The 27,871-nt window shown below is 52.0% G+C and overlaps 1 protein-coding gene across 1 annotated transcript; it reads left to right on the top strand.

Annotated features, from left to right (window-relative positions):
* The first annotated feature begins 239 nt into the window (after positions 1-239).
* ADAMTS15 (ADAM metallopeptidase with thrombospondin type 1 motif 15) lies at positions 240-27,871 on the top strand. Its single transcript, XM_004052449.5, has 8 exons — positions 240-1,551; positions 13,105-13,237; positions 13,703-13,870; positions 14,113-14,396; positions 20,540-20,717; positions 22,123-22,304; positions 22,411-22,586; positions 24,262-27,871. The coding sequence occupies exons 1-8, from the start codon at positions 595-597 to the stop codon at positions 25,034-25,036; spliced, it is 2,853 nt and encodes a 950-aa protein (XP_004052497.4). The 5' UTR covers positions 240-594; the 3' UTR covers positions 25,037-27,871.

Consider the following 27,871-nt stretch of genomic DNA (forward strand, 5'->3'; position numbering starts at 1 on the left):
GTGGGGCATAACCAAGAGCAAAACGCGAACTGAGACTTCAGCGCCGGTTTCTCGGGCCAGCCCACGCCTCCTGCCTCAGCTCAATGCCACTCCCTCCCCGCCAAGTGGCTCTCCGCTCTGGAGGCGGGACCGAGTTCTCCGGTGGCCCCCGGAGGCTCCGGCAGCGAGCTCTGGGAGGCTGGGAGGGGAGTGAGGGGAGGGGCGCTGACTGGGCCGTCCAAAGAGGAGGGGGCCTTTAATAGGCTCGCCCAGCGCCTGGCTTGCTGCGCTGCGAGTGGCTGCGGTTGCGAGAAGCTGCCCGGCACCTTCCGCTAGTTCTCGGCTGCAAATCTTCGTGCTTGCACTTGACAGCGATTGTACTTAAGCTCCCAGGGCGCGCTTTGCTTGGAAAGGCACAGGTAGGAAGCGCGGGCTGCCGGGTGCACGCTCGCCGCCCTGGGAGGAGTCTCCCTCCCTTGGCTCTCCTTTCTGGGAACTGCCGGCTGTCCCGTAGCGTTGGCGGTTCCAGAGTGCGGGCTGCACGGAGACCGCGTCAGCGGCCGGAGAGCCCGGCCCAGCCCCTTCCCACAGCGCGGCGGTGCGCTGCCCGGCGCCATGCTTCTGCTGGGCATCCTAACCCTGGCTTTCGCCGGGCGAACCGCTGGAGGCTCTGAGCCAGAGCGGGAGGTAGTCGTTCCCATCCGACTGGACCCGGACATTAACGGCCGCCGCTACTACTGGCGGGGTCCCGAGGACTCCGGGGATCAGGGACTCATTTTTCAGATCACAGCATTTCAGGAGGACTTTTACCTACACCTGACGCCGGATGCTCAGTTCTTGGCTCCCGCCTTCGCCACTGAGCATCTGGGCGTCCCCCTCCAGGGGCTCACCGGGGGCTCTTCAGACCTGCGACGCTGCTTCTATTCTGGGGACGTGAACGCCGAGCCGGACTCGTTCGCTGCTGTGAGCCTGTGCGGGGGGCTCCGCGGAGCCTTTGGCTACCGAGGCGCCGAGTATGTCATTAGCCCGCTGCCAAATGCTAGCGCGCCGGCGGCGCAGCGCAACAGCCAGGGCGCACACCTTCTCCAGCGCCGGGGTGTTCCGGGCGGGCCTTCCGGAGACCCCACCTCTCGCTGCGGGGTGGCCTCGGGCTGGAACCCCGCCATCCTCCGGGCCCTGGACCCTTACAAGCCGCGGCGGGCGGGCTTCGGGGAGAGTCGTAGCCGGCGCAGGTCTGGGCGCGCCAAGCGTTTCGTGTCTATCCCGCGGTACGTGGAGACGCTGGTGGTCGCGGACGAGTCAATGGTCAAGTTCCACGGCGCGGACCTGGAACATTATCTGCTGACGCTGCTGGCAACGGCGGCGCGACTCTACCGCCATCCCAGCATCCTCAACCCCATCAACATCGTTGTGGTCAAGGTGCTGCTTCTTAGAGATCGTGACTCCGGGCCCAAGGTCACCGGTAATGCGGCCCTGACGCTGCGCAACTTCTGTGCCTGGCAGAAGAAGCTGAACAAAGTGAGTGACAAGCACCCCGAGTACTGGGACACTGCCATCCTCTTCACCAGGCAGGTGAGTTGATCTGCCGTCACTTTGCACCCAGATAGTCCCGTTCTTTAGGGTCACCTCCCCTAGCGCTCCAAAGCCCCTTTGTATCGTGCAATGCCTCCGAGTTTAAACCTCGTTGATCTCTTCCGACTCCAACTCTGTGGAGTTTCCAGGGAGAGCCCTCCCAGGCTCCGCGGAGCGGCGGCTCACGTGCATCTGGGCCATTGGAGGAGAGCCTGCGCTTTCCGAAGGTGTTGGCCCGGCGCGGCCAATCAGCGCCTCCTGGATCAGGCGCCGAGGGGCCGGAACCCAGGAAGTTGCCGCCCCGGAGCTGCAGTTTGTGTCCAAGACCGATAGGAGACGCCATGAGGATGGTGTTGGAGAGGGCGGGAACGGCCCACCCCTATTGTATGGGCGGCTGAGTCTTCTCGGACACCTCCTGAGGTCTCCTTTCAAGGGTTGTAGAACTGAAGGTGATCCAAGGTCAGCGCCTGCTACATTTCTCTCGGGTAACACGTTGTCCCCTCTCTGTACTGGGCCTGGAAAGCCTGGATTGGGGTGGAGGGAATCATTGAGAGATTTTGTGGGTTGCAGTGACAGGCCAGACTCAAGTACTGCGAGCATCCCTCCTTCACTGCCGCTTCTCCTACAGACTTCTCTGCTGGGCATGGTCCAAGAGGCTTCTAGACCATTCTGAGCAGGCGGTGTAGTTAGGGCACCTGTTTGGAGCTGAGACTGTTTCACTTGGAGTTTCAAGTGGAGTTTTACTTGGAGCTGAGTTGGGAAAATCTCTTCCAATTTTCCTGTATCCTTGCTGTCAGAGGGTGACCCGTTTGCCCAGATGTATGCTACAGAGCAGAGCGGGCATGCTTGCTCCTGCTCCCAAGTCACTAAAATTCCTATGACCACAGTTGACTTCAGGGCTCTAGCTTCTGCCCTTGCTGGGGTGGAAGTGGTGTGAGCTTAGTCAAGAGTATTTGGAGATTCCAGCTGTAGAGTTAGAAGGAAACTGAGTATTGGGATTAGAAAGATGGACCCAGCCCAGGAAGCAGGCCTGCCTTTTGCAAGGCCTTTCCTGATATTCTATGTCAAAGAAGCTACAAATCTGCAAACATTTAGATTCACAGGTGTTGGAGTGATTGGGCACTGAGGAGTATTTGGATTCTTGAAATTTCTCAGATACAGGAGGCTGGGAGGAAAAGAGCCATCCAAGTGAGCCTCTTCTTCTGATTTGGGGGACTGTGACTTGAATCTGTGCCATGCTCTTTTTTTGGTTATTATCATAACCACAGCACTCTGGGGATGGCGTGGAATCCTTGGTTACCTCTGGGGCTCTAACTCTCCACTGTTTCCAAATGGTCACTCAAAGTTGGACTGGCGCACACAGTCTGGAGCTGGAGTCTTCCACAGTAACCCATTTGGCACAGCTAGTCCCTTCCTGGAGTCGAACTTCCTCTGTTCCCAGCCTTCTTCTCCTCCCACCACCTGGTTTCTCTAGGGAGGTCTTTGGCCTGAGTCTGTTTCCTTGTGCTCATTCTTCCAGCTGAGGTCTGTTGAGCTGCCACTGCCCAGCCTCTGCAAGCACTGCCTGAGTCATGGGGAAGCTGCAAAGGAGGTGGCTTTGACCTCTGCACACAGACCAGCTTGGCAGTTAGATTGCTGGGGCTTGAAAAAAAGCAAAGGCCGAGAACAGGATATCTTAATGGGCAAAGCAGCTGTTGCCCCATTCGCTACCTGGGCTGCCCCAGTGAAGGTCACTCACTGGCTCCAAAATAAAAGACCTCAGCCTCTGCAGCCTGGTGGTGAAGGCTGGCTTCTGGAGTCAGCCCTAGGAGGAGAACTCCTGCTGGGAATAGGGATCATGCCGTCAGAAGGAGGCCGCCTTTTGAAGAAGAAGCAATCAAACAGCATGACAGCTTCTATTTCTCAGTGGTGTGTGCTCAACCCCCTGGGGGCTGTGTTGTCCATGCATAATGGGTACAAGATGCATGACCACTGGATCAGAAGCAGTGATGTGCAAAATGTGACTTTTAGAAGCTGCCTTCCCCTTAGGTGCCTAGAGAGCAAAGCCAGAGAGTGAGGCTTCTGTGTGGTCAGGGCCGCCATCAAGGTATGTACTTTATGCTTCAGAGGAAACCCGTCTTCCCCACCTCCTCAGCAGCTCAGACTTCAGGGCCTACTGCATTCTGAGAGTCTCAGGATCTTCTCACTCCTGATCTCTCTGGGGGAAGGTACAGTATTTGATGAGAACAGGAGGGAGTAGCTGCCCTTTCTAAGATTAAGGCAGATGCGGTCTCCGGGAACCTTAACTGCCCGGAAAGGAGAATATAGTGGTTATACAATAAGTATTTTGACAATTTGAGGAGTTTACTTACAGATTCAGAATAAGTTCATGGAGAAAAGTGCACATCTGATTTTGCAAAGTGATCGGTCTCCAGGCTCATAACAGCAGGGTGAGGTCAGCACAGGACTGGAACCAGAATCTGCGAAGAACTAGAGCCAGAGTGTTTCTCATTTATTTCTATGAGGAGAAAAGTTTCTTTGGCTTCTTGTTGCATTGGGTGGCAGGAGCCAGGTATTTAATGCCGAGACTTGGTAGGCCCTCCCTCATTCCCTGAGACTTCTCTGTCTTTAGGTCCAATAACGCTGCTGTTTGGGTAACCCTTTGTGGTAGAATGGCTTTCATTCATTTATTTGTACACTCTTTTAATACTCGTTGAGCATTATTTATTATTATTTCTAGGTACTACCCTGGGCTGTGGAGCTACAAATTGTAATAAATGTGGCCTTGGCCAGGCGCAGTGGCTCACGCCTGTAATCCCAGCACTTTGGGAGGCCAAGACAGGCGGATCATGAGGTCAAGAGATCAAGACCATCCTGGCCAACATGGTGAAACCCCGTCTCTACTAAATATACAAAAATTAGCTGGGCGTGGTGGCGCACGCCTGTAGTCCCAGCTACTCAGGAGGCTGAGGCAGGAGAATCACTTGAACCTGGAAGGCGGAGGTTGCAGTGCGCCGAGATCATGCCACTGCACTCCAGCCTGGTGACAGAGTGAGGCTCTGTCTCAAAAAAAAAAAAAAAAAAAAAAATTGCGGCCTCAGGTCCCCAGGAATTCACCATGGGATGGGGAGCTTACAAGACAACAGCTAATTTCAACAGGGTTTGCTAAGTGCCAGACCAGCCCTGTTGGGGAGGAGGGGCGTTCTCCTGAATGCTGAAGCTAAGGAAGTGCTCCAAGGGATGGGAGCAGGAAGGGCACTGGCTGCGGAGTCGGGGCTGGGGAGGGGAGCTTGTTTTCTATGTCGTCAGATGCCCTCTCCTCCATTCCACTTCTGCTTTGCTCTCTGTGACCTTTTCTCCTTTGGACTGATTTTTTTTTTAGGACTTGTAGTTTATGGTTTTACTGTCTGTTTCTTCATTTCTTTCTTCTTTTTTTTTTAGGACTTGTATTTTATGGTTATTCTGTCTGCTTCTTCATTTATTTCTTTTTTTTTTTTTAGGACTTGTATTTTATAATTATTCTGTCTGCTTCTTCATTTATTTCTTTATTTTTTAGAGATAGGGTCTCGTTCTGTCACCCAGGCTGGGATGCAGTGGTGCCATCAACCCACTGCAGCCTTTAACTCCTGGGGTCAAGTGATACTCCCACCTCAGTCTCCTGAGTAGCTGGACTACAGGCCTGCACTACCGTGCCCAGCTAATTTATTTTTGTAGAGACAGGGTCTCACTATGTTAACCAGGCTGATCTTGAACTCCTGGCCTCAAGAGATCCTCCTGCCTCAGCCTCCCAACGTTTTGGGATTACAGGTGTGAGCCACCATGCCTGGGCTCTGTAATATTCTTTGTGAGAAGACTTTTAACTACAAATTTCATTTTTAAAACATATATATTCAAGTTATTTTTCTTGAGTGAGCTTTGGTCATTTATATTTTTCAAGAAATTTTTCCATGTCATTTGAGTTGCGAATTTATTGACAAAAGGTTGCTTATAATATTGTCTACTATCTTTCCCACCTCAGTCTCCCAAGTAGCTGGGACTACAGGCATGTGACTAATTAAAAAAATGCCTGACTAATTAAAAAAAATTTCATTTTTTGGAGACGAGGTCTTGCTATGTTGCTGTGTTGCCCAGGCTGGTCTCAAACTCCTGGGCTCAAGCAATTTGCTCGCCTTGGCCTCCCAAAGTGCTGAGATTACAGGCGTGAGCCACTGCGCCTGGTCGATTTTGTTTGTTTTTTTCCTGTTGCTTCTTCATATCATTTGATGCCACCTCTGTTTCCTCTCCTCTCACTCTTCTTCCATGCTCTCACCTTCCTCTTTTGGGACCATCCAGGCAGGATCTTTGCAGTCTTTCTCTTCCCCCTTATTCTCTTCATTTGTACTCTGACTTTTCCCCTCTCACAACCCTGAGCTTGGTGCTATCTTCTTGTTTTGACCTTGAGCAGTACTGTGTTTCATTGGGGATGCCCTACACTGCGCAGAGCAGAACAGCATTCTAGAACCTAATGTGAAACAGATGCCAGTTCTTTTGGTGATAAAGCACTTGTCATAGGGCAGTGATATTTAGTGTTCAGATAAAAATAGTTAATAATGAAGTGATAATACGTATGTTACACATATCTCCCTATACAATAGAAAAGGATCATGATTTCATTAGGATTTTTCTTGAATTCGGGCCTTGGAAGATATTAGGAGAGAGGTCATTGGTAGATTGAGTGTTTAATAATTTGTTATTCTTGGCCACTAACTGGAAACACAACACCATGCCTTCTGGGAGGGAGGAGGGAAGGAGTGGGAAGAGAGAGGGAGGAGTGGAATATGTTGGTTCCCTGTCGTGCAGGATGAGTGCTCTCTCTCTTTAGTTACATCAAATGAGTTCGCCTGATATGAATGTCAGCAGATGGGGGAGGAAGGTTGGAGGGAATCTTTTTCTTTTATTTTTAACCGCTGGTCTAGTCAGAAAGGCAAGTGAGTTTTTCTCTTTCTTTAGGTCTTGCTCTCCTTCTGCCTTTGAACTTCTCTGTAGTTGTTTGCGTCCCCTCCCACCCCTGGAATTTTCCCCCCAACCTTTCCTTGACACCTTGACTCGATCACGTGGCATGATGGAAAGAACACAGGCTTGGAGTCAGGCAGAGCTGAGTATGAATCCGGGGGCTTGAACTCTCTAGCAATGGACATTGCATGAGTCAGCTATGTGCACTTAACTTTCCTCACTCTTAGAATGAGGATAATGATGATGACATGATCCCTCACTTACGGGGCTGTTGCAAAGATAAGTGTTACTGAGTGGTCCAGAATAGGCCCCCGGTTATGGTAGTTATTATCATCCCTGCCTTCGTAGTCACTGAGTACATGCTTCTTGTTGAATAATTAGCTATGGATCCCTTGCCAAACTCAAGTTTGGGATGGCTCTGATTTAAAGCATTCTGTCCCATTGTCCTTTCAAGTATGCTTAACATTTGGTCCAATTTTTGTATGGAAGCTATGGACATCAGAATTTGCTAATCCCACTGATCTGTAAACTCCTTTTAGGCTGGAACCTCTTTAGTCTTTGTAAGCCCCTTCGTGGATCCCTGCAAGTCGGCTGTTCAGTAGGTGATTTTGGAAGGAAGGTGCAAACAGAAGTGCAAGGGCTGCCTGTAGCTCTGGATGCTTAGGTAGCTCACCTCCCTTCCTGGGGATCATTCATCCAGCTTTTGAGGCGGTCAGGCTGCAGGGTTGGGAGAGGGAGTCTTAGATTCTTCTGGCATTTCATCTTGGCTCTTTGCCATGAGGTTTTGCCCTGAAGAAAGGAGGGGCTCCAGAGAGGTGTGTGCTTAATCCACCTTGGAGTCAGCAGACAGGGTGCATGGCAGGGCAGGGACGGGGTCAGTGTGTCAATGCAGGTGTGGGGCAAGGAGCCAGGGGCTTGTTCAACCGGAGAGGTGGCGCAGGCGGTGCACTCAGAGCACTCTCGGCACTTAATCCTGCCTCTCCCTCTCCCCAGGCCTCTCCCCACTCAGTGTCAACCAGCACTTGCTTGAGCTACAGGGCGAGGCCTTCCATTCTTGGGGCGATATGCACCAGAGGCAGCAGGAAGTCATGGTGACAGCTCAACCCTGCCGCTGCGCTGCCTGGACTTCAATCCTCACTCTGCGCCCTTCCTCTCTGTCTAACCTTGGGCTTACTGTGTGACTGTGGGCTAGTTACTTACCTTCTCTGGGTCTCTTCTGTGCGATGGGGCCTGATAATGGCGTCTTCTTCCTACAGCTGTGAGGATTAAATGATTGAAGGCAGATAAAACTCTCGCGACAGTCTGGCACACAGTAGCCAGTCAGTAACTGTTAGCTATTATCACTCTTCTTGTAGGCACCCTCTCTTGAAGGGGTGATTTTTTTTTTTATAGAAGATTTAGCCTTCTTGCAAGCTTGGGGTCCCTCTTCTTCCTCATTGAGGTAATTATTGTTGTTTTGGTGACCTCACTCTCTTGCAGTATTACCATTTTGTACATCTGGAGGGATTTATATGCCAGTGAAATAGAATCTGCCAGTAGAAGTAACTAACATTCTTCGTCACGTTGCCAAGGCACTGAATTGCTAGATTTTATTTCTTCTAGCAAAGCAAGGCCCTCCCATCCTTGGGGATTACAAACAGACATGGGTTTTGGGCTGGACAAGGAAATACAGTGATGCATGGCAGAGATTCAGATGGGAAACAAGTTAAAGGTACAGTAGTAATACTAGTGCAGGGTGCTTTTCGCCAGTAATTATGGTCTCCTAACTAGTGTTGCATGATTTAGACCAAAGAACATAGCTTTGGATTTGGGACCTCATTCTTTGCTCAATAGCCATGGGGACTGGGGTGCATAATCTCAAGTCACTGAGCCTCAGTTTCCTCATCTGCAGCATGAGAAGACAGCCCTGAAGTCCTATGAGTATAATACCTGGATGCTGTCATGTAGCCGCAGAGATGAGCTCTGGCTCTCCTGCCTAGAACTTCAATGGAAGCAAAGTCCGCTACATGAGAATGCATATGTCTTCTGCCACATTAAAAATGTTAAAGTGCGGCCAGGTGCGGTGGCTCACGCCTGTAATCCCAGCACTTTGGGAGGCTGGGGTGGGTGGATCACTTGAGGCCAGGAGTTCAAGAGCAGCCTGGCCAACATGGTGAAACCCAGTCTCTACTAAAAATGCAAAAATTAGCCAGGCGTGGTGGCGCATGCCTGTAATCCCAGCTGCTCGGGAGGCTGAGGCACGAGATGCTTGAACCCGGGAGGCAGAGGTTGCAGTGAGCCGAGATCACACGACTGTACTCCAGCCTGGGCAATAGAGCGAGACTCAGTCTCAAAAAAAAAAAAAAAAAAGTTAATGTGCTTGATTTTTGTGCATCCCTCTGTCTTTGTACTGCTGGAAAACATTGAGCATCTTGGTACATGCCTGGGAAATGAGAGGAGGTAGGAAGGTGGTTCACAGGGACCGCAGCTGGTGGGAATCATGGTGGAGGTGTGTATGGAGTGACACTGGTAAACAAGCCACTGTCAGGTGTTATCCTTGTTTATTTATTTGAGTTGTGGCTCCAATCCTAAATTATTTTATAAGAAGGGACAGTTAGAAAATAACAGTCCAGGAGGATTAGGTTCCTGGCCAAGATGATTCCAGGATCATCTGGAAAAGTGGCTGCAGCTACAAAGAAAAACAGCCAATTGCTGGGAATCGTGAGGCAGGTAGGGGCTGGGTTAGGAATACCTACACCTTCTGGGAGGAAGAAGGCAGAACAGCTTCTGTTTTTTGGAGGCAAGCACTTGAGCTGAAGAGGTTAAGGCAGTTTTAGTGCCTCTGAGTTCATTCCAGAAGGGTGGAGATTTTTGATGCCACAAAGGAGGCACTGCTGGGCCCCTGTATAAGCACTCGTAGGCGTGTTCAAAGTGCAGAGGGCCAGCGGTTCTTCATTGAGTCCCTGCCGGGGTGGGGAGGAGGACAGGCAGAGCTTCTGACCCCATACAGCTGTGTCTTCCCACAGTGAAGACACTGGTTACTGCAAGACGGCTGCTTCCAGAGCCACTCTTACCCTCAGGAAATTTGCCGGCTCTTTCCTTGTTCCTCTCGTTTGATCCAGGGAAACCGGGACTTCTTGATGGAAAGAACAGGTTGCTTCTGGCCAAGAAGGGCCTGCAGCTGCATGTCTTTGCTCCAGAGAAAATCCACCCTCCCTTGGAGGAAAGAGGCTTTTGGCCGTAAGGACTTCCCAGCCACAGAGACGGCTGCGGGGTGGCTGAGTTCCAGACGCCCTCTAGATCCCAGTCTGAGCATTCAATCTGGTCTAGCGGTTTCTTTCTTTCTTTTTTAAATTTTAATTTTTGTAGAGATGGGGTCTTGTTACGCTGCCCAGGCTGGTCTTGACCTCCTGGCCTCAAGTCATCCTCCCGCCTTGGCCTCCCAAAGTGCTAGGATTACAGGCCTGAGCCACTGCGTCCTGCCTGGTCTAGGCATTTCTGAAGAGCGGGGCCGGGGAACAGGACTCTGAATCTCCACGTGGGTGACTTCCACTTTTCTGAGAGCAAGTGCTGTCAACTACATGACTTGGGTCAGTAGACAAGATGTTCCTTGGGGTTCTAAAAATATGTCATTCTGTGGGTTCCCTTTATAACCTACAGGGCCAGAAGGGGCTGCATGCTCTGGGACTGGGGAAGGAGCAGAGGCTGAAAGCACTGGTTGATTCAGGCTCTAGTTGAAAGTTGGCCCTTCCCTAGAGCAGGAAACCAAGGCCCCGAAGAGAGAGAGGACCTGGATAAAGTCACACATCTACTTAGTGATGGGGCCAGGACCAGAATCTAGACTTCTTGATTCTTATTTCTGCGCCCTCTCCCTCTTACACAGGGAGCAGTGAGTGTGCAGGGCAGCCCAGAGGCAAGGGTAGGTCCCTGCCCCCACAGGCTGCAACTGCTAGGCTAGAATGTCCAGAGCCCCAGCCTTGCTGGGTCCTACACCACAGCCGTCCTACACCTACATCCTTCACTATGCCCTTGCAAGAGCCTTCATCCCTGCCCTCATCTTGGCTCCCTTCCCCACAGTTCACATGCTGATCCATGTTCCTCAGCTGTCACATTCCCTAAACTGCTGGTCGGGTGAAGGTCCCCTCCCAAGTGTTTTTTTTTTTGTTTTTTTTTTGAGACAGAGTCTTGCTCTGTCACCCAGGCTGGAATGCAGTGGCGTGATCACGGGTCACTGTAGATTACCCTCCCAGGCTCAAGTGATCCTCCTACCTCAGCCTCCTCCTACCAGCCTGGCCAACATGGCGAAACCCCATCTCTACTACAAATACAAAAATTAGCTGAGCATGGTGGCAGGTGCCTGTAATACCAGCTACTAGGGAGGCTGAGGCAGGAGAATCGCTTGAACCTGGGAGGCAGAGCTGGGATTACAGGTGTGCACCATCATGCCTGGCTAATTTTGTTTATGTTTTGTAGAGACAGGGTCTCACCATGTTTCCCAGGCTGGTCTTGAACTCCTGGACTTAAGCGATCTGCCTGCCTTGGCCTCCCAAAGTGCTGGGATTACAGGCATGAGCCACTGCGCCCAGGCCCCTCCCAAGTTTTGACAGTGGTTGTTTTCTAGGTTTCAGAGCTCTTGGGAAGGAAAACTTTCTGAGAGAGTGGGTCTTTGAAGACGAAAGAATATGGGAAGAGAAGGGCATTTGAAGTCCTCCATGGGGCTCCTAGAAGTGGAGGTAGTGCTTCCAGCAAGCACGGGTGGCAGACCTGGCTGGGTGTGCAGGGCACACATCACTGCCTCTGGTGCACCCGGGTTCAGGCTGGTCACCCTCGGAATAACTGTTCACTCATTAGGAGGTGTGACTATCATCTGACCATGGGAAGCCAAGTTTGACTGCTCAGGTGGTAAACCTCTGAGTGCTTTGGATTAAATTTTGCTGATTTTCTGTACTCTGACCGCTTTTCCTCCCATGCCCCCGGCTCCTGGCTCCCTGCGCTGTGCTGCTGCCCACCTTCGCCCCTTGCCAGCATGTACACAGATGCACATGTGGCCTTGCATATACGTGCACATGCATGCAGACACATGCTTCTTTGCCTCTGGAAGGTGGTAGTAATAGTCGTTATTTCAGTGGGATGTTGTGAGGATTAAATAGGGCTGTGTGTGCAAAGTGCATGCACAGTGCATGCACAGTGTCAGCATTTAATACATCATAGCCATAATGAACTATAGGCATGAGCCTAGTTCCCACCTCTGACACATAGATACAATAATATGTCTGCATCATAAGCCTATTGTGAGGATTAAATGAGGTGACACATGTAGCAGCTTCCTGTGAAATGCAGAATGCCTTATGCATTAAAGGCAGCGATGTAATGAGAGAACCAGCATCACTGATTCAACACACATCTTCTTTTCTTTTTTTTTGAGACGGAGTTTTGCTCTTGTCGCCCAGGCTGGAGTGCAATGGTGTGATCTTGGCTCACTGCAACCTCTGCCTCCCAGGTTCGAGTGATTCTCCTGCCTCAGCCTCCCTAGTAGCTGGTATTACAGGCACCTGCCACCATGCTCAGCTAATTTTTGTATTTGTAGTAGAGATGGGGTTTCGCCATGTTGGCCAGGCTGGTCTCGAGCTCCTGACTTCAGGTGATTCACCTGCCTCGGCCTCCCAAAGTGCTGGAATTACAGGCGTGGGCCACCGTGCCTGGCCCAACACACATCTTCTTAAGAGGAGCAGAATGTACACAAGTGTCTTATCCTATTTCCAACTTTTGGGCTCTTAAGTTATCTGAATGTGTTTCTGGCCAACGATGCTCAGTAAGTTCTTTGAGATATCCACCCTGGAAGCCCTATCCTGCTTTCTGTGTCCCCTGGGAATACTTCCTGTCAGGGTTTGCTGCTGGAGGCCCTAGGTTCTGCGGCCAAGTTAAGCTTCAGTACAAAATGGGGGACCTTCCTGCTTAGGTGGCCATCTCTCTATTTCATGTATCTTTCTTCCTAGCAGCCACTGAGCGTGTGTCCCCTTGAGCTTCTGTAGCCAATGAAACTGTGCCTGGATGGGGTCTTGGGTCCACCTCAATGCTTCCTCCCAGCCTAATCACAGCCTTGGCCAGCAGCCCTCTGGCTGAGAATCTTAACTTAATTCATAGTTGGCCAAAAGACAGCCAGCAAAGACTGAGGCTGCTCGAAGCTGCCTCTGGGTGGGAATGGGACTGGCTTCCTCCCTGTTGCCTCAGCGAGCCTCCCTTGGCTATGGGAGTCACTGTTTTTCTGGTCTGGAGGGCCGTCTCTCTATAAAGTAGTGGCCCTTGTAGTTTAATTTTGTACCTCCTAATTTCCTCCCAGAGGACCTCCCTGCATAGGGTTTGGGCAAAGTCTTTTTGGTGAAGCCACAGAGCTCTTCCTGGGTTTCCTCCCTCAGCCAGGTTGATTCTGTGAACAGCCCCACAACATCCTAGGAAGAAAAGCCCAGCTGGAAGGTGCTGGGCCTGGTGAGGTTGGAATGAGATGAGCTGGAATGTCCTATAGGATGTCCTTTCTTCCCTTCAGGTCCCTTCTGTCACTGTCTCTAACTTCGGGCTGGCTTCTGCTTCTCCCCCACCTGGCAGGACCTGTGTGGAGCCACCACCTGTGACACCCTGGGCATGGCTGATGTGGGTACCATGTGCGACCCCAAGAGAAGCTGCTCTGTCATTGAGGACGATGGGCTTCCATCAGCCTTCACCACTGCCCACGAGCTGGGTAAGGCTGGATAAGCTCCTCCTGGGGTCTTCTGGGTTTGCCTGGGGAGCCTGGAGGGTGGGAGACGTGTGTCTTTGCCCCCTTGTTTTCTGAAGCCTTAGGACCCCTTCTTAGGGCACGGTGAGCCTTAGCAGCAGCTTTGTACTTTTTCCGATTGCCCCAGCCCCGCTGGCCAGTGACGTGGTTTGAGCCCCTTGGCAGAGTGTCTCAGCACTTAGGCACTGTGGGGACACCATGTTAACGACAAGGAGGTACACTCTGTTGTCAGGGAGCCCACAGCCTGACAGAGGGGACAGAAAACACAAGAACATGATCTTGAGGACATTTGAAAGCAGTCTGTCGATAGTTGGCAATGACCAGCCTGAAAACCTCTGACATGGGCTTTCTAGTTCCCCTGCCCCATTCCTCCCTCCAACCCTCATGTCCTTCCTCCTGCCTTCTCAGTCCTCTTGCCTTACCCCACAGGCCACGTGTTCAACATGCCCCATGACAATGTGAAAGTCTGTGAGGAGGTGTTTGGGAAGCTCCGAGCCAACCACATGATGTCCCCGACCCTCATCCAGATCGACCGCGCCAACCCCTGGTCAGCCTGCAGTGCTGCCATCATCACTGACTTCCTGGACAGCGGGCACGGTAAGCCAGGACGGCGGGAGGGCAATGAGGCCGCCTCGGAGGGGGCTTTGCTGCTGCCCCTGGTGGAGGTGCTCACTTCTCCGTCCTCTGTACCTTAGGTGTGTGTGCCCCCTCGGAGCCGGGCTCTGACATGAATGCATTCCTGTTGCCCTTGGTTCATTATCACCTTACCATTCAGATTCTGGGCTAGCCAAACCTCATCTTCCCAGCTTATCCTAATGAACGCCCTCGGCTCTCTGCAGGTGACTGCCTCCTGGACCAACCCAGCAAGCCCATCTCCCTGCCCGAGGATCTGCCGGGCGCCAGCTACACCCTGAGCCAGCAGTGCGAGCTGGCTTTTGGTGTGGGCTCCAAGCCCTGTCCTTACATGCAGTACTGCACCAAGCTGTGGTGCACCGGGAAGGCCAAGGGACAGATGGTGTGCCAGACCCGCCACTTCCCCTGGGCCGATGGCACCAGCTGTGGCGAGGGCAAGCTCTGCCTCAAAGGGGCCTGCGTGGAGAGACACAACCTCAACAAGCACAGGGTGAGCGAGTGCTGGAGCTGCGCTCGGGGACTGCTGGGAGGAGGGACGGAGACCTGGGGGCCTCCCCTGCCCTTGGTCTTCACCGGGAAGGTGCCTATCACAGACTGGCCGCGGGACCAGCACTGTTGCATGGCTGAGCTGTGCCTTCACTGCCCTGTATATAGTCCTATCCCCTTCTTGACTCTAAGACTGGAGAGAAAAGCTATGGCAGGTCAGAGGACTTGGTGAGGCCTCAGACACATGGGGAAAAGCCTTCAACAGGACGTGGGGTCTCAGCCCTGAGCTCCGGGCCTCGTCCTACCTGGGGAGGAGCTCTGGGCTCAAAACTGAACACCTAGTGTCAGGAGCGGCTCACTCGCTTGCTCCTCGCTTCCTTCTCTCATCCACTATTTCCCAGTGTGTTCCACACCCAGGGAGCTGGGGACCATGCTCAGGAACAGGGCTCAGAGCTGCAATGAAGCAAAGCCCTGGGCAAGCTTCAGGAATTGGCTGCATTCTGAACCAAGCTTCCATCTCTGTTGCGATTGCTGTTTTTCTTTAGCAGGAGAATAGTTGAATAATACTTGTTTTCCCTCCTGATAAATAGGAATAGCAACCAAACAAGAACACATTCAGAATGCCAAATATTCTCTGAATATAATAACTTTATCTTCTTCAGGTCTTGTTTTGGGGGTAGGAGAGGGATTTGTACTTTTCCGGGCAGGAATAAGAGGTCTGTTCTCCTCCCGGATCCTGGAGCTGACTGTCCCTTCCCATCCCCTGTTCTCAGCTCGGGGAGGACTTGCCTCTGGGCACAGAGGCAATGTCACAAAAAAGCATCCACCAAGCACATTATCAATTGCCCTGAGATGAGTATGGCACAGAACTATTTAAAATGTTTTTCTGTGTTCTGGGGATACATGTCTAATTAAACCTTCAACCGTTTGCTAGGCAAAAACCCACTGTGTTCAGGGAACTGTGTAAGATACTGTGGTGGTCAGAAAAAGAAAGAAAACACAGGCCATGCCTCAGAGAGCTCACAGTCAAGTGGGGAAGCTCGAAATGTAGCTGTGACACAAGACACAGAGAGGCACATGTTATGCGGAAGGACAGAAGGATGAAAATTGTCACGGGAGAACCAGGGTCGAGAGATTCATGATGATGAGAGGGGACTGAGAAAACTTGGAGGAGGCTGGATTTGAAGAGAGGCTGAGGGATAAGTAGGATCCCTGTGGGCAGAAACAGAGCAAGGCAAGGAGGCGGGCGGTCCTGGGCAGGTCGGAGTGAGCTGCAGGGCTGTGTAGATGAGGGCTCTATGGGAACCGTCTTCAGGAAGGTCATTTGGGGCCAGACAGCAGCCACCTTGATTGCCAGGCACTAGAAGGTCCTGAGGACAGGCAATATGTGGCCAGTGCCTCGTCCTGAGAAGATGAGGCTGGAGGATGCAGAGACAGGTTGAGATAATATTGGAGAGAGAAAATGCTGTCTGAGAAGCACCATCTTTCCACACTTTCTGGAATTCTGTCTATGATCAGGCAAGATCTACCTCCTCAACCTCTTTTCTAAACAATCCCTTGGCCACCTTGTTTTAACTGAAACTTTCCAGGAAACCTTCATGGAAGTCATTGCCCTCACTGGCCGAGGTCAGATCATAAAGCATGTCTTACAAATCACTGCAGCTCTCACAGATCTGTTTCAGGAATCCCATTCTGACCACCAAGGCCCTATCTTCCCAGATTACTCCCTCTGGGTTTTGGATTCCAACAATTCCTCAATCCCATCTGGGCCTACAATCTATTGCTACAACAACCTTCCCATCATGCCTCACACTTCCCATCATGCCTCACCCAGTGAGAAAAACATGCAATTGTGCTCACTGGTCTCAGTTTAAATTCATGATCTGAGCTAGGCACAGTGGCCCCCACTTGTAATCTCAGCACTTTGGGAGGCTGAGGCAAGAGGATCCCTTGAGCCCTGGAGTTTGAGACTAGCCTGGGCAACATCGCAAAACCCCATGTCTACAAAAAATACACAAATTAGTGGCATGTGGTGGCAGATGCTTGTACTTCCAGCTACTCAGGAGGCTGAGGCAGAAGGATGGCTTGAACACGGGAGGCAGAGGTTCCATTGAGCCATGATCACGCCACTGCACTCCAGCCCGGGTGACAGAGTGAGATCCCATCTCAAGCAAAAAAAAAAAAAAAAAAAAAAAAAAGAGAAAAAAGTAAAATAAATTGATGACCCGGAAATTTACGTGGGCCCATAATGCTGTCCAGGAGTCATATATTTCGTTTCCCCAGTTGGCTTACTCTCCCAACCTCCTGAACCGTTAGTTCACACCCACCATCATCTCTCTCCTCCCATTACGAACTCTTTCTTCCTCCTTTTCAGCTTTCACTGATGACCTTTCTTCTCATTTCCCGACGGGGGAAAAAACCCAAGTAATCAGAAGGGAACTTCCACCCACCTCCCGACCTGCTTCTGCACCTGTTCTCCACTGTCCCCCTTTACAGTGGCTGAATTGTCCGTGCTGTGATCTGAGGCCATGCTGTGTGCTTTGCGCAGGAACCCCATCCCCTCTCGCTTGTTAGGGACATTGCTGATCAATTCGCTCTCCCCTGCAGTGCCAGTATTTCCCAATCTTGAGCTGAATCATGCCTTTTAGAATACAAACTGTTGTAATTTCTCCCATCTGAAACAAAACTTCTTATGATCCCACTTCCTCTGTGGTCTGTTTCTCTGACTCCCTTCACAGCAGGTTCCCGGAAGGAGTTGTACAAGCTTGCTGTCTCCAATTCCATCTTCCCACTTTTCTCTGCTGCCCATTCCAAATAGGCTTTGACTGACATCATTTCTCCAAAACAACTCTTATTAAGGCTACCAAATGGCCTGCACACTACGAAGGTCAGTGACTGTTACCTTTCCTCCCATCGTCCAGCCGGCTAGCAGCATTTCTGGCAACCCAGAGCTCTGGCCCCTGGAACAGGGTCTCCACTGCCTCTCGGTTGTCCTCCTCCTCATGCTGCCCCTCCCCTTCTCATTACCTTTAGTGCTTCTTCCTTGTACTCTCGTTTTCTTTTCTTTCTTTTTTTTTTTAAGACAAGAGTTTCGCTCTCGTTGTCCAGGCTGGAGTACGGTGGCATGATCTTGGCTTACTGCAACCTCCACCTCCTGGGTTCAAGCGATTCTCCTGCCACAGCCTCCCCAGTAGCTGGGATTACAGGCGCCCGCCACCACACCTGGCTAATTTTTGTATTTTTAGTAGAGATGGGGTTTCATCATGTTGGTCAGGCTGGTCTCGAACTCCTGACCTCAGGTGATCTGCTCACCTCGGCCTCCCAAAGCGTTGGGATCACAGGCGTGAACCACCGCGCCCGGCCTGTACTCTCATTTTCTAAAGTTTGGAGTGCTTCGGCACTCAGTCCTTTCCCTCTTCACCATCCACACTCAGTCTCTTCGCTGGTTCATCTAGACCATGGCTTTAAATACCATTTAGAGCTTGAAGACTCCCAGATTTGCATCTTCAGTCCAGGCCTTGCTCCTGACCTGCAGACTTGCATCTCTAAGGGAATCTGGACGTGTCCATTGGACACCTGATTAGCATCTTATACATGTGTCTGTGAGACTGAGCTCCTGGTCATCTCCGCTGAAGCTGCGCTGGCAACTCCACATTCTGGTTGCTCAACCTGAAACCCTGTTTCTCTCACATGTTTCACACCCTGTATCTCCATGTCCCTGTGGACACTATCTTCAAGGCAGATCCAGGATCATTTCTCACCACTTCATCTGCTCTCACCCTGGTCCCAGCCACCACCCCCTGTTCCCTGGATTAATGCAGTTGCCTCTAACTGGTCTCCCTGCTTCTGATCTTACTCCTTACAGATGATTCCCGCCATGGCAGCTCTTTTGGAATGCACCTTAGGTTATGCCACTTCTCTGCTCAGCACCCTTTTAGGGGCTTTGCCCCGGCTCCCATTTCTCGCTGCCTTGTTGGCCCTAGTGACACTGGCTTACTTCAGGCTCATCTCCCCTCAGGGCCTGTGCACTTTCTCCCTCTGCTTGGAATGCCCTTTCCCTGATGTCTGCCTGGCTTGTGCCACCTGTACTTCCTTCAGGCACAAGAGGGGCCGCCATAATCCAGAGCAGCCCTTCCCAACTCCTCCCTACCACCTGCTATGAAGCCCACCCAATGCTCTGTGTTCACGGATTCATTTTTATTGTCTGTCTCCCCACTAGGGAGTAATTGCTCTGAGGGCAGGTACTTCCACAAGTGTTTGGTGAAGGAATGAGTGAATGGCACAGGGCGGGAGCACAGTGAACATTTTTTGTTCAAATAGGAAGCAATGATACCAAATAAAAACCAGGTAGCATTGTCTCAGCAGCTGCAGGAACAGTGCTATGTGCTGAAGAAGAATTGGAGATCATGAGGCCTAGGCACACTCTTTCAGTCTTCTGATGGCCATTGTGGCTTTTGAGGGGGCAGCTTCCGGGGTGTGATGCGGACAAAACCCACAGTGCAAGGCTCTGGGGAGTGAGTATGAGGAAAGAGCAAACATGGGTGACGCTGTCAGGGAGTGAAAGGATGGAATGAGGTGAGGCGCTAGTTTGAGTAGTTTGAGGCCAAAGCAGGGTGGAAGGACGGTGGTGGTGGTGGTTTTTTATAGGATCAAACAGATTTTGACAAAATGAAACAAGAGCTATCTGACAAAAGGGTAGACTGAATAAATATGCTGGATATGTACACAGGTTAAAGTGTTTCCATCACATGCAGCCAGTTCCTGCTTAGTTCCGTGTGAGTTAGGCACTGTGTAGGATGGTCGGTGGCAGTTTTAATTCCAGGCGAGTACAGCAGCCGGGCTGCCTCCTCTGATGCTCAACTGATGTGTGTTCAGAGGATCCAAACTCATTTCACTGTCATTCTAGGAAAACATCATGGACAATGTAAATTTTATTCTCTTTCTACCCTGTTTAAAAAAACTAAAAAAAAAACCTGAAAAAAAAAAAGCCCTCCAAAACACTGCACAATTCACCCCAAAGCCAAACCGAGTTTTAGGATTGCTTAATAGTGTCTTATCTTTATCTCTTCTTAAAAGAAACTTTAGAATGGTTCACGGTGAAACTTTCTCAAATACAGCCCCTGATCGAGGTTAAGATCAGTTTGGTCTGGCGTCAAGTCTGAATTATAGAACACTAAGGAAGAAAAACGTTCACATGTCTATGGTGACATTTTTTATCCGCAAGGCTGGGGGTGGCCATGCCTTAGGGATGCCTGTGAATGCACTAACAACAAATAAAGGGAATCTTTTCTGTTTTTTCCTTTTGTTCCCGGCAAGCTGTGAGATAAGAGCACTCTCTGAACTTCTGCCGGGGCCAGTGTGGTGCTGGGAATTTTCATGCCTGTTAGGCCACTTCTGTCATCCACCTGACATCAGGCCTGAGTATTAGTATTATCAAACCCATTTTTGCAAGTGAAGCACCGGAAAGCTAAGGAGGGTTTGCCGTTGCTCAAGCCCACTAGGGTGCTGTGGTGTGGGCAGAGTCCACTGAAAACACGTCTGGCCAGGCGTGGTAGCTCACGCCTGTAATCCCAGCACTTTGGGAGGCTGAGAAGGGTGGATCACTTGAGGTCGGGAGTTTGAGACCAGCCTGGCCAACATGGTGAAACCTCGTCTCTATTAAAAATACAAAATAATTAGCCAGGCATGGTAGCAGGCACCTGTAATCCCAGCTACTCGGGAGGCTGAGGCTGGAGAATCACTTGAACCTGGGAGGCGGAGGTTGCAGTGAGCCAATATTGTGCCATTGCACTCCAGCCTTGGCAAAAGAGGGAGACTCCACCTCAACAACAAAAAAAAAAAAAAAAAAAAAAGGAAAACACATCTCACATCTGTCTCACTCTACTGCCCAAAGAGGCCTCTCTTTTGCATGGCCTCCTTTGCACCTGGGAGCAGTTGCTGTTTGCTAATTAGTTGGTTGGAATGTTGGGTGGGCTTGGTGTACACTGGCCATTTGGTTATTGTTTTTTCCTTCATGATACAACATTAATTTCATTCCAGGAAGGTGGGATGAGAACTTGGAGGCTGTACAGTATAGTTTTCTATGGGCTGAGGGGCTGGGTGTGGCACCTGGATCCTCCAAGGAATATAACAGGCTCTTCCTCACAGGTGGATGGTTCCTGGGCCAAATGGGATCCCTATGGCTCCTGCTCGCGCACATGTGGTGGGGGCGTGCAGCTGGCCAGGAGGCAGTGCACCAACCCCATCCCTGCCAACGGGGGCAAGTACTGCGAGGGAGTGAGGGTGAAATACCGATCCTGCAACCTGGAGCCCTGCCCCAGCTCAGGTGAGGTGGGGAGAGCAGTGGTTGCCTGGGCCCGGGGGAGGTGAGGCTGGAGGTCCCCCCACCCCACCCCTACTCCATGTAATGCATGGCCTCCAGGTAATTGGGTACACAGGTAATTCAGGTAGTCTAGTATTTCTATCATGGATTCCTGCTGATGACAAAGGGACTGTAGTCAAGATTCTAACCTTCAGGACAAAGCCTGGAAGTGGAGAGGTGCAGATTCTTCTTGGGATCATTCCTCTTTCCACTCACCTTTGGCAAGGGTGTTTCCTTCTGGATGCTTAGCCTGGGAGACTAAATGGATCAGGGGAATGATACACTAGAAGTCCTCTTATCTGAGGCCTGCCCAGCCCATCTTTGTAAGCAGGACTCCAGAGCCCAAGAACTTGATGGGGAAAACAAAATTACATCTCTATTTGTATTAATGTTTCTATCTAACATTTAATATTTCTTTCAGGGAGAAATTAGTATTTTTTTAACTACCCTTCCATCTAAAATTTAGTATTTCTTTCAGTTAGACAACAAAACTACAATAGTAGTAGAAGTACCCGTGACTTCGTCATCAATAGGAACCATGGATATTTTCACATGACATTTTGGTTGTTGCAGAATTTTCAAAATGCTGTTTAAGCTCATCCTTACTTCAGAATTATAGTAGTTATCAGGTTCATTACTGAATCATATATATGTATATATGTATATATATATATTTTTTTGAGGCAGAGTCTCACTCACTCTGTTGCCCAGGCTGGAGTGCAGTGGCGCGATCTCGGCTCACTGCAACCTCAACCTCCCAGGTTCAAGCGATTCTCCCACCTCAGCCTCCCAAGCAGCTGGGATTATAGGTGCCTGCCACCATGCCCAGCTAATTTTTGTATTTTTAGTACAGATGGGGTTTCACCATGTTCGTGAGGCTGGTCTTGAATTCCTGACCTCTGGTGATCTGCCCGCCTCGGCCTTCCAAAGTGCTGGGATTACAGGCATGAGCCACTGTGCCCAGCACTGAATCATATTTAATGCATTAACAAAAAAGCATGTATATCACAGACTTGTTTCAAAATATATCGATAGTTGTATAGCAAATGTAACTGGTGTTGTCGTTAATCTATATAATTTACTTTATGCACTGAGTTACATTATTCTGAAAATAGTTTGCAACCTAGAGGGAGTTTGAGGCTGGGTTACTGGAGAAGGTGGTGCATAGCTCAGGGGATGTGTTTTCATCTGCGCCCTGGGTCCTTTGGGCCCAGCCTGCTTTAGTGCTTTGAGATGGGGGGAGGTTGCAGCTTTGGTGATGAGGGTGGGAAGGGCTAAGAGAGCCACGGCAGGCTGGGAGGGAGGCTTGTCCTTTGCACCGGCCTTGTCCCTTCCCCTCAACTTCTTTCTTATGCTTCTCCCTCCCTAGCCTCCGGAAAGAGCTTCCGGGAGGAGCAGTGTGAGGCTTTCAACGGCTACAACCACAGCACCAACCGGCTCACTCTGGCCGTGGCATGGGTGCCCAAGTACTCAGGCGTGTCTCCCCGGGACAAGTGCAAGCTCATCTGCCGAGCCAATGGCACTGGCTACTTCTATGTGCTGGCACCCAAGGTGAGTGAGCCTGGGGCGTGAGAACAAAGTAGGGACCAGGTCTTCGGGGGAGCATCAGCTGAGCTGCCCTGCTCTTCCTTCTTTTTCCCCTTCTGGGGTGCTGCAGGTGGTGGACGGCACGCTGTGCTCTCCTGACTCCACCTCCGTCTGTGTCCAAGGCAAGTGCATCAAGGCTGGCTGTGATGGGAACCTGGGCTCCAAGAAGAGATTCGACAAGTGTGGGGTGTGTGGGGGAGACAATAAGAGCTGCAAGAAGGTGACTGGACTCTTCACCAAGCCCATGTGAGTTCGGGGCCCTGAAGGTCCTGCCAGGGAGCAAAGGGAGGGAGGTGGAGTTTCCCAGGGTATTGGAAGCTTGGGTTAGATTGGGGTAAATGTCAGATCCAGCCAGTACCCTTGCTGCAGAGGCCACCCATACCCTTCTAGGGCTGCTAGTCCTTCACTCACTCATTCATTCACTCACTCATTCATTCATTCATTCTTTCAGCAAGCAAAGATGAATGCTGAGGGAAGACCCACTTAACAGGAGATGGTATTCAGGAAGGTGGGCGGAGTTGTTAGGGGCTGTATAGTGTTCTAGAGTAAGACCGACCTGATTCAGATCGCAGTTACCCATTTTCTGGATGACCTTGGGCAAGTGAACTCAATCTCCAGGCCTCTAGATGTCCCCACTTGTAAAGTGGGTATAATACTAATATATTTCATGTGTGCTCTTGTGGGGAATAAGGGAGTTAGTCCAAGTAACACGGTTAGCATCGTACCTTCACCTTGATGAGGCTGAACGTGACAGCTGCCAGCCTCTCACTGGGCCTGAGGCCCTGACCTTGGGGATCAGATTGAGGTGAGAATGGCAATAAACTGCCAAGAGACAGCAAGTGGGCAGCTGGGACTGAAGGAGTCTTCACGTCTTGGGCAATCCCTGGGCATCTAGTCCCAACTTCAGAATCTGGGCCCCCCAGCTTGAGCTTCCTAAGGTCAAACACATGCTCCTTGGAAAGCCCTGATCCACGTTCTGGAAGAAGAGGGGGCAGGCAGGGCACCTGAGGTCCCAGTTGGGGGTGGAGGCTATGGTTGGCCCAGAAAATTTGGGAGCCCAGGTGCTGGTGATGGAAAGGCCTAGATGGCTGTCCTGGAGCCTTGACTGTGCCCCTGAACACGTCACCCTCTCCTGAGCCCCTGGGTGGTGATGCGAAGGGAGGATGCCCAGCCCTGTCTCTGGGAGCTCGGGCACCAGGGACAGATGGCATTCCAGGCTGTGCTTTGCAGGGACCTGTGGTGGCAAGGCCACGTGGGGAGCGGGAGGTACATACCCCAGGCTTGCCTCACTGGTTAAATAGCAGATGTTCCTTTTACAGCCTGTTGGAGCTGGAAGGAGCCTTAGAAATCATTTAGCTTAACCTACTCATTATGCAGATGAGGACACCAGAACCCAGAGATACTGGCTTGCTTAAAATTGCCAGGAGTTGGCGTGTGAGCCAGGCTGGATCTGCGTCCCTGCCTCCAGGGCCAGTGTCCTCTCACTGCATTGAGCTCCTAGCCTCAGGCTCTGGGATGGTGGACTTACTCCCCCCGCCCCACTCCTCCTCCTCCTCCTCCTCCTCCTCCTCCTCCTCCTCCTCGTCCTCATGGCAGATGTCTACATATCCTTGATGTGTGCCAGGCACCACGCTACATGCTTTCTGTGCTTTGGTGGACTCAGTCCTCCCTGCAATTCAGTGAGGTGTGTGGAATTCTGAGCTCCACTTTACAGGTGAGGATGTGGAGGCTTGGAGAAGTTCAGCAACTTTCCAGCACCAATCGCCAAGGGGCGGGGACCTCTCTGACTCCAAAACCTGTGCTTTTACTCCCATGCCAGAATTCACCGAAAGCTAGGTTTACTGAGGAAAACAGATCCTGGAGCATAAGGTCCTTAGGTCCAGGTTTCTGTCTAATGCACGACCCCCCTTTCCCCCGCCAGGCATGGCTACAATTTTGTGGTGGCCATCCCCGCAGGCGCCTCGAGCATCGACATCCGCCAGCGCGGCTACAAGGGGCTGATTGGGGATGACAACTACCTGGCTCTGAAGAACAGCCAAGGCAAGTACCTGCTCAACGGGCATTTCGTGGTGTCGGCAGTGGAGCGGGACCTGGTGGTGAAGGGCAGTCTGCTGCGGTACAGCGGCACGGGCACAGCGGTGGAGAGCCTGCAGGCTTCCCGGCCCATCCTGGAGCCGCTGACCGTGGAGGTCCTCTCCGTGGGGAAGATGACACCGCCACGGGTCCGCTACTCCTTCTATCTGCCCAAAGAGCCTCGGGAGGACAAGTCCTCTCATCCCAAGGACCCCCGGGGACCCTCTGTCTTGCACAACAGCGTCCTTAGCCTCTCCAACCAGGTGGAGCAGCCGGATGACAGGCCCCCTGCACGCTGGGTGGCCGGCAGCTGGGGGCCGTGCTCTGCGAGCTGCGGCAGCGGCCTGCAAAAGCGGGCGGTGGACTGCAGGGGCTCCCCCGGGCAGCGCACGGTCCCTGCCTGTGATGCAGCCCATCGGCCCGTGGAGACACAAGCCTGCGGGGAGCCCTGCCCCACCTGGGAGCTCAGCGCCTGGTCACCCTGCTCCAAGAGCTGCGGCCGGGGATTTAAGAGGCGCCCACTCAAGTGCGTGGGCCACGGAGGCCGGCTGCTGGCCCGGGACCAGTGCAACTTGCGCCGCAAGCCCCAGGAGCTGGACTTCTGCGTCTTGAGGCCGTGCTGAGTGGGGTCATCGCTTTCTCCCCCTCACTCTCCACCCCACTGATGTGCCAGCGTTCTGCCAGCTGGAGTAGCGGGCAGAGGACGGTGGCCAGGGGCTCACGCCACGATGTCACCCACATCCAGGGACAAGGACCATGGGCTGGGGCGAGAGGTTCCCTCCTCCTCCCTGGACTGGGCAGAGGGAAGCCCAGGAACTCCCGCACAGTCTACCTCAGGCCCCGCTCCTTGGGCCGGTTGCGGGGAGAGGCTTTGAGGTGCAGGGCAGAAGGTGCTGAGGCCCAGTTTCCAAGGAACTTGGAGGATGGGCACCTTCCAGGCAGAACTTCAGGGACCCCGGCCCCCGGAACGGAGGCCACAGGCTGCTGGAAGAGCCATGTCCCAGCAGCTTGGCACCCTCAGGTGGCCCCATGGGCTCTGAGCCGTGTCTGAACGAGGCAGGGTTTTCACGGTGCTTTTAGCCCACTTTCCTTTTTGAACTGACATGGACTAAGCAATAAAAGCTGGCTGGGGCTGGGCAGAAGCCACGGGGAGAGTGAGATTAGGGCCCCTGGAGCCTGGCACTCCACCTTGGAAGACGTGGACGTGCACGGGGAGTCCTGAGGTTTCTCATCCTGCACTCTCGGCCCTCCCGTAAAGAAGCAGCCTCTCCTTCCTCTGATGTGCAGCGTGTAGGACTAGTGGTAGGGTTGCCACGGAAGTGTCCTCTGAGGCTCTGCAGGTAGCGGGGAAAGTCAGTAGGGAGTCTGCTGTCTTCTTCGAGATGGAGCCGGCCATTACAGAAAGATGTTGACATTTGCTAGGGGCTATGCAGTCTGTGGCTGATGCAGGGAGTTTTCAGAAAGTTCTGGAGGGTTCTGCTGTCACTGGACTGGGGTTGGTGCTGAGCTCTGGGCCTGGCTTTGGGGGATGTCACCCTGGGATAGGGAGGAGGAAGCTGCATTTCTAATGGCTTCCTCCTCCAGAGAGGCATGTATATGCAGGCTGACATCCGAGGGTCTATGTCGCCTCAGACAGCCCTGACAGTGGCCACAGTCCTGTACCCATTGTGAGGGGTTGGGGCGTGCCTAGGAGGGCTAGGTGCTGAACATCTATGTGCCTATAAACTCGTCTTCATTCCAAACAGCTACTGCTGTCTGCCCTGGGCACGTCACGTTGCATCCTAGGCCTTAGCTTCTCCACTGTTTGCTACCTCAGATTATGCCCTCTGGGAACCCAGCCGTATCCCTCCCCTAGGACAGTGGTGACCTGGTCCTTCCACCACACTCAGTCTTTGGAGACTGAGCTGTCCAGCCACAGAAATGAGGGTGTTGTGCGTGGCTTCCTGCTCCCCACAGCCCAGCCCCCTGCTGGGGCTCCAAAGCCGAAGATAGGGCCTCTTCAGACTCCTTGGGAGTAGGTTTCAGGAGACATCAAGAATCAATGACTGACCCAGGGGGCCTGGCAGCCACTAGTATGAACTGCTGGAGACCTGTCTGTCTTATAGACATGTCAGGAAAATAGAAACAGGCATTTTCTCTAGCTCCAAGTGGGGAGATATTTTGGGGTTACAGCTTCTTTGGCTAAGCAGGGTGTTTCTTGAAGGTTCAGATGCCCCACTGTGTACATGGGATATTCTGCTTCTGAGTGTAGGTGATGAATCCAGGTCCTCAGTGGAGAATTTTATGGAGCTAAGATCAAAGCATGTGTCTTCCTGGGAGAGAAGAGTTCTGTTCTTTTATGTGGGTTTCCCTAATAGTCAGAATCCACAAACCAGCCAGCCAGCCAGCCAAGCCTCTGCGATGATGTTCTCATCCGGTCTAACGCTGGGCTGGAAACCTTGGACAGAGTTCATGCAGGGGCAGAGGGGGTGCCAGTCTCTGAGGCAGGGCTGCAGTCACCCCTGAAGAACTAAGTGAACAGGAACCCCTCTGTGCCAGTGACCACTGTGGGGCTAAAGGGACAAAAAGGACCAGGGTACCAGGCAGAAGCAGATCCTTGATAGCTGACGACAGCACTGCGCCCTGTGCTTGGTGCACTCCCTCCTTCAGGAGGAGAGGGTGGCATGGGGTCTGTGCGGGATGGCAGGGGGATTGGGTGGGTGGGTGGGAAGAGAGGTGCCATCGGTAGGAGGCTGGCCTCCAGTAGAGGAGAGCAGCTTTTGCCATCGGTCACTTTACAAACCATTTCAAGGAAGGACAACCACTCTGGCTCCTGACACAAGCCAGGCCTCAGTGCTTTTATCTGTTGCGGTATTTTTTCTTTTTTCTTCTTTCCCTTTTTAAAAGACGCATGACCAAGACAACCTAGGGAGTTTGTCTTGCTTGCCTTTGACTATTTCCTTAATCCAACCATGCTCTCGAGGGCTGAGCAGAGACTAGACTCAAGGCACAGGTTTCTGGTGATGGAGTAAAGTTACAGCGGTATCTCATGTCTACACAAGAAGAGGAACATTCTGAAAGCTCCAACAACTTCTTGATGGGGATGGACCAATACGGCTTTGGGCTCAGGATTCCCTAGCCTCCTCTGCCCATCGCGTGCACTGATTGGAGGAGTCTGGCCCAAACACTCTCATATGAACCTCGACATGCTGGAGTGGGGTCTGGCAGGAGCTGATGACAGTTTGAGGGACTTGAGTGTCCCTAGCCTGGCAGTTGGCTCCCGGAAGCACTAGACGCTGACACTCATTGGTAGACCCTCCCTCCCCGCCGTTGTGTTTGGTTCTTTTGCATTCCATGTACTGCAGAAGGATGGAAGGACCTGGGTGCTGGCTGGGCTGTGTATACTGTGTATACAGGGGAGCTGGCTGCTGAGGTGACCACAGCCTTCTCCTAATAAAGCTGTAAGTATTTAAAACCTG

The sequence above is a fragment of the Gorilla gorilla genome, chromosome 9 (genome assembly GCF_029281585.2).
Source record: "Gorilla gorilla gorilla isolate KB3781 chromosome 9, NHGRI_mGorGor1-v2.1_pri, whole genome shotgun sequence".
Taxonomy (NCBI): Eukaryota; Metazoa; Chordata; class Mammalia; order Primates; family Hominidae; genus Gorilla; species Gorilla gorilla.

Excerpts from the sequence above, each read along its gene's own strand:
- ADAMTS15 (XM_004052449.5), top strand. The coding sequence starts at position 595 with ATGCTTCTGCTGGGCATCCTAACCCTGGCTTTCGCCGGGCGAACCGCT. Across the intron at positions 13,871-14,112 it reads CTTCCTGGACAGCGGGCACG|GTGACTGCCTCCTGGACCAA; the intron begins GTAAGCCAGGAC and ends GGCTCTCTGCAG. Across the intron at positions 14,397-20,539 it reads ACAACCTCAACAAGCACAGG|GTGGATGGTTCCTGGGCCAA; the intron begins GTGAGCGAGTGC and ends TCTTCCTCACAG.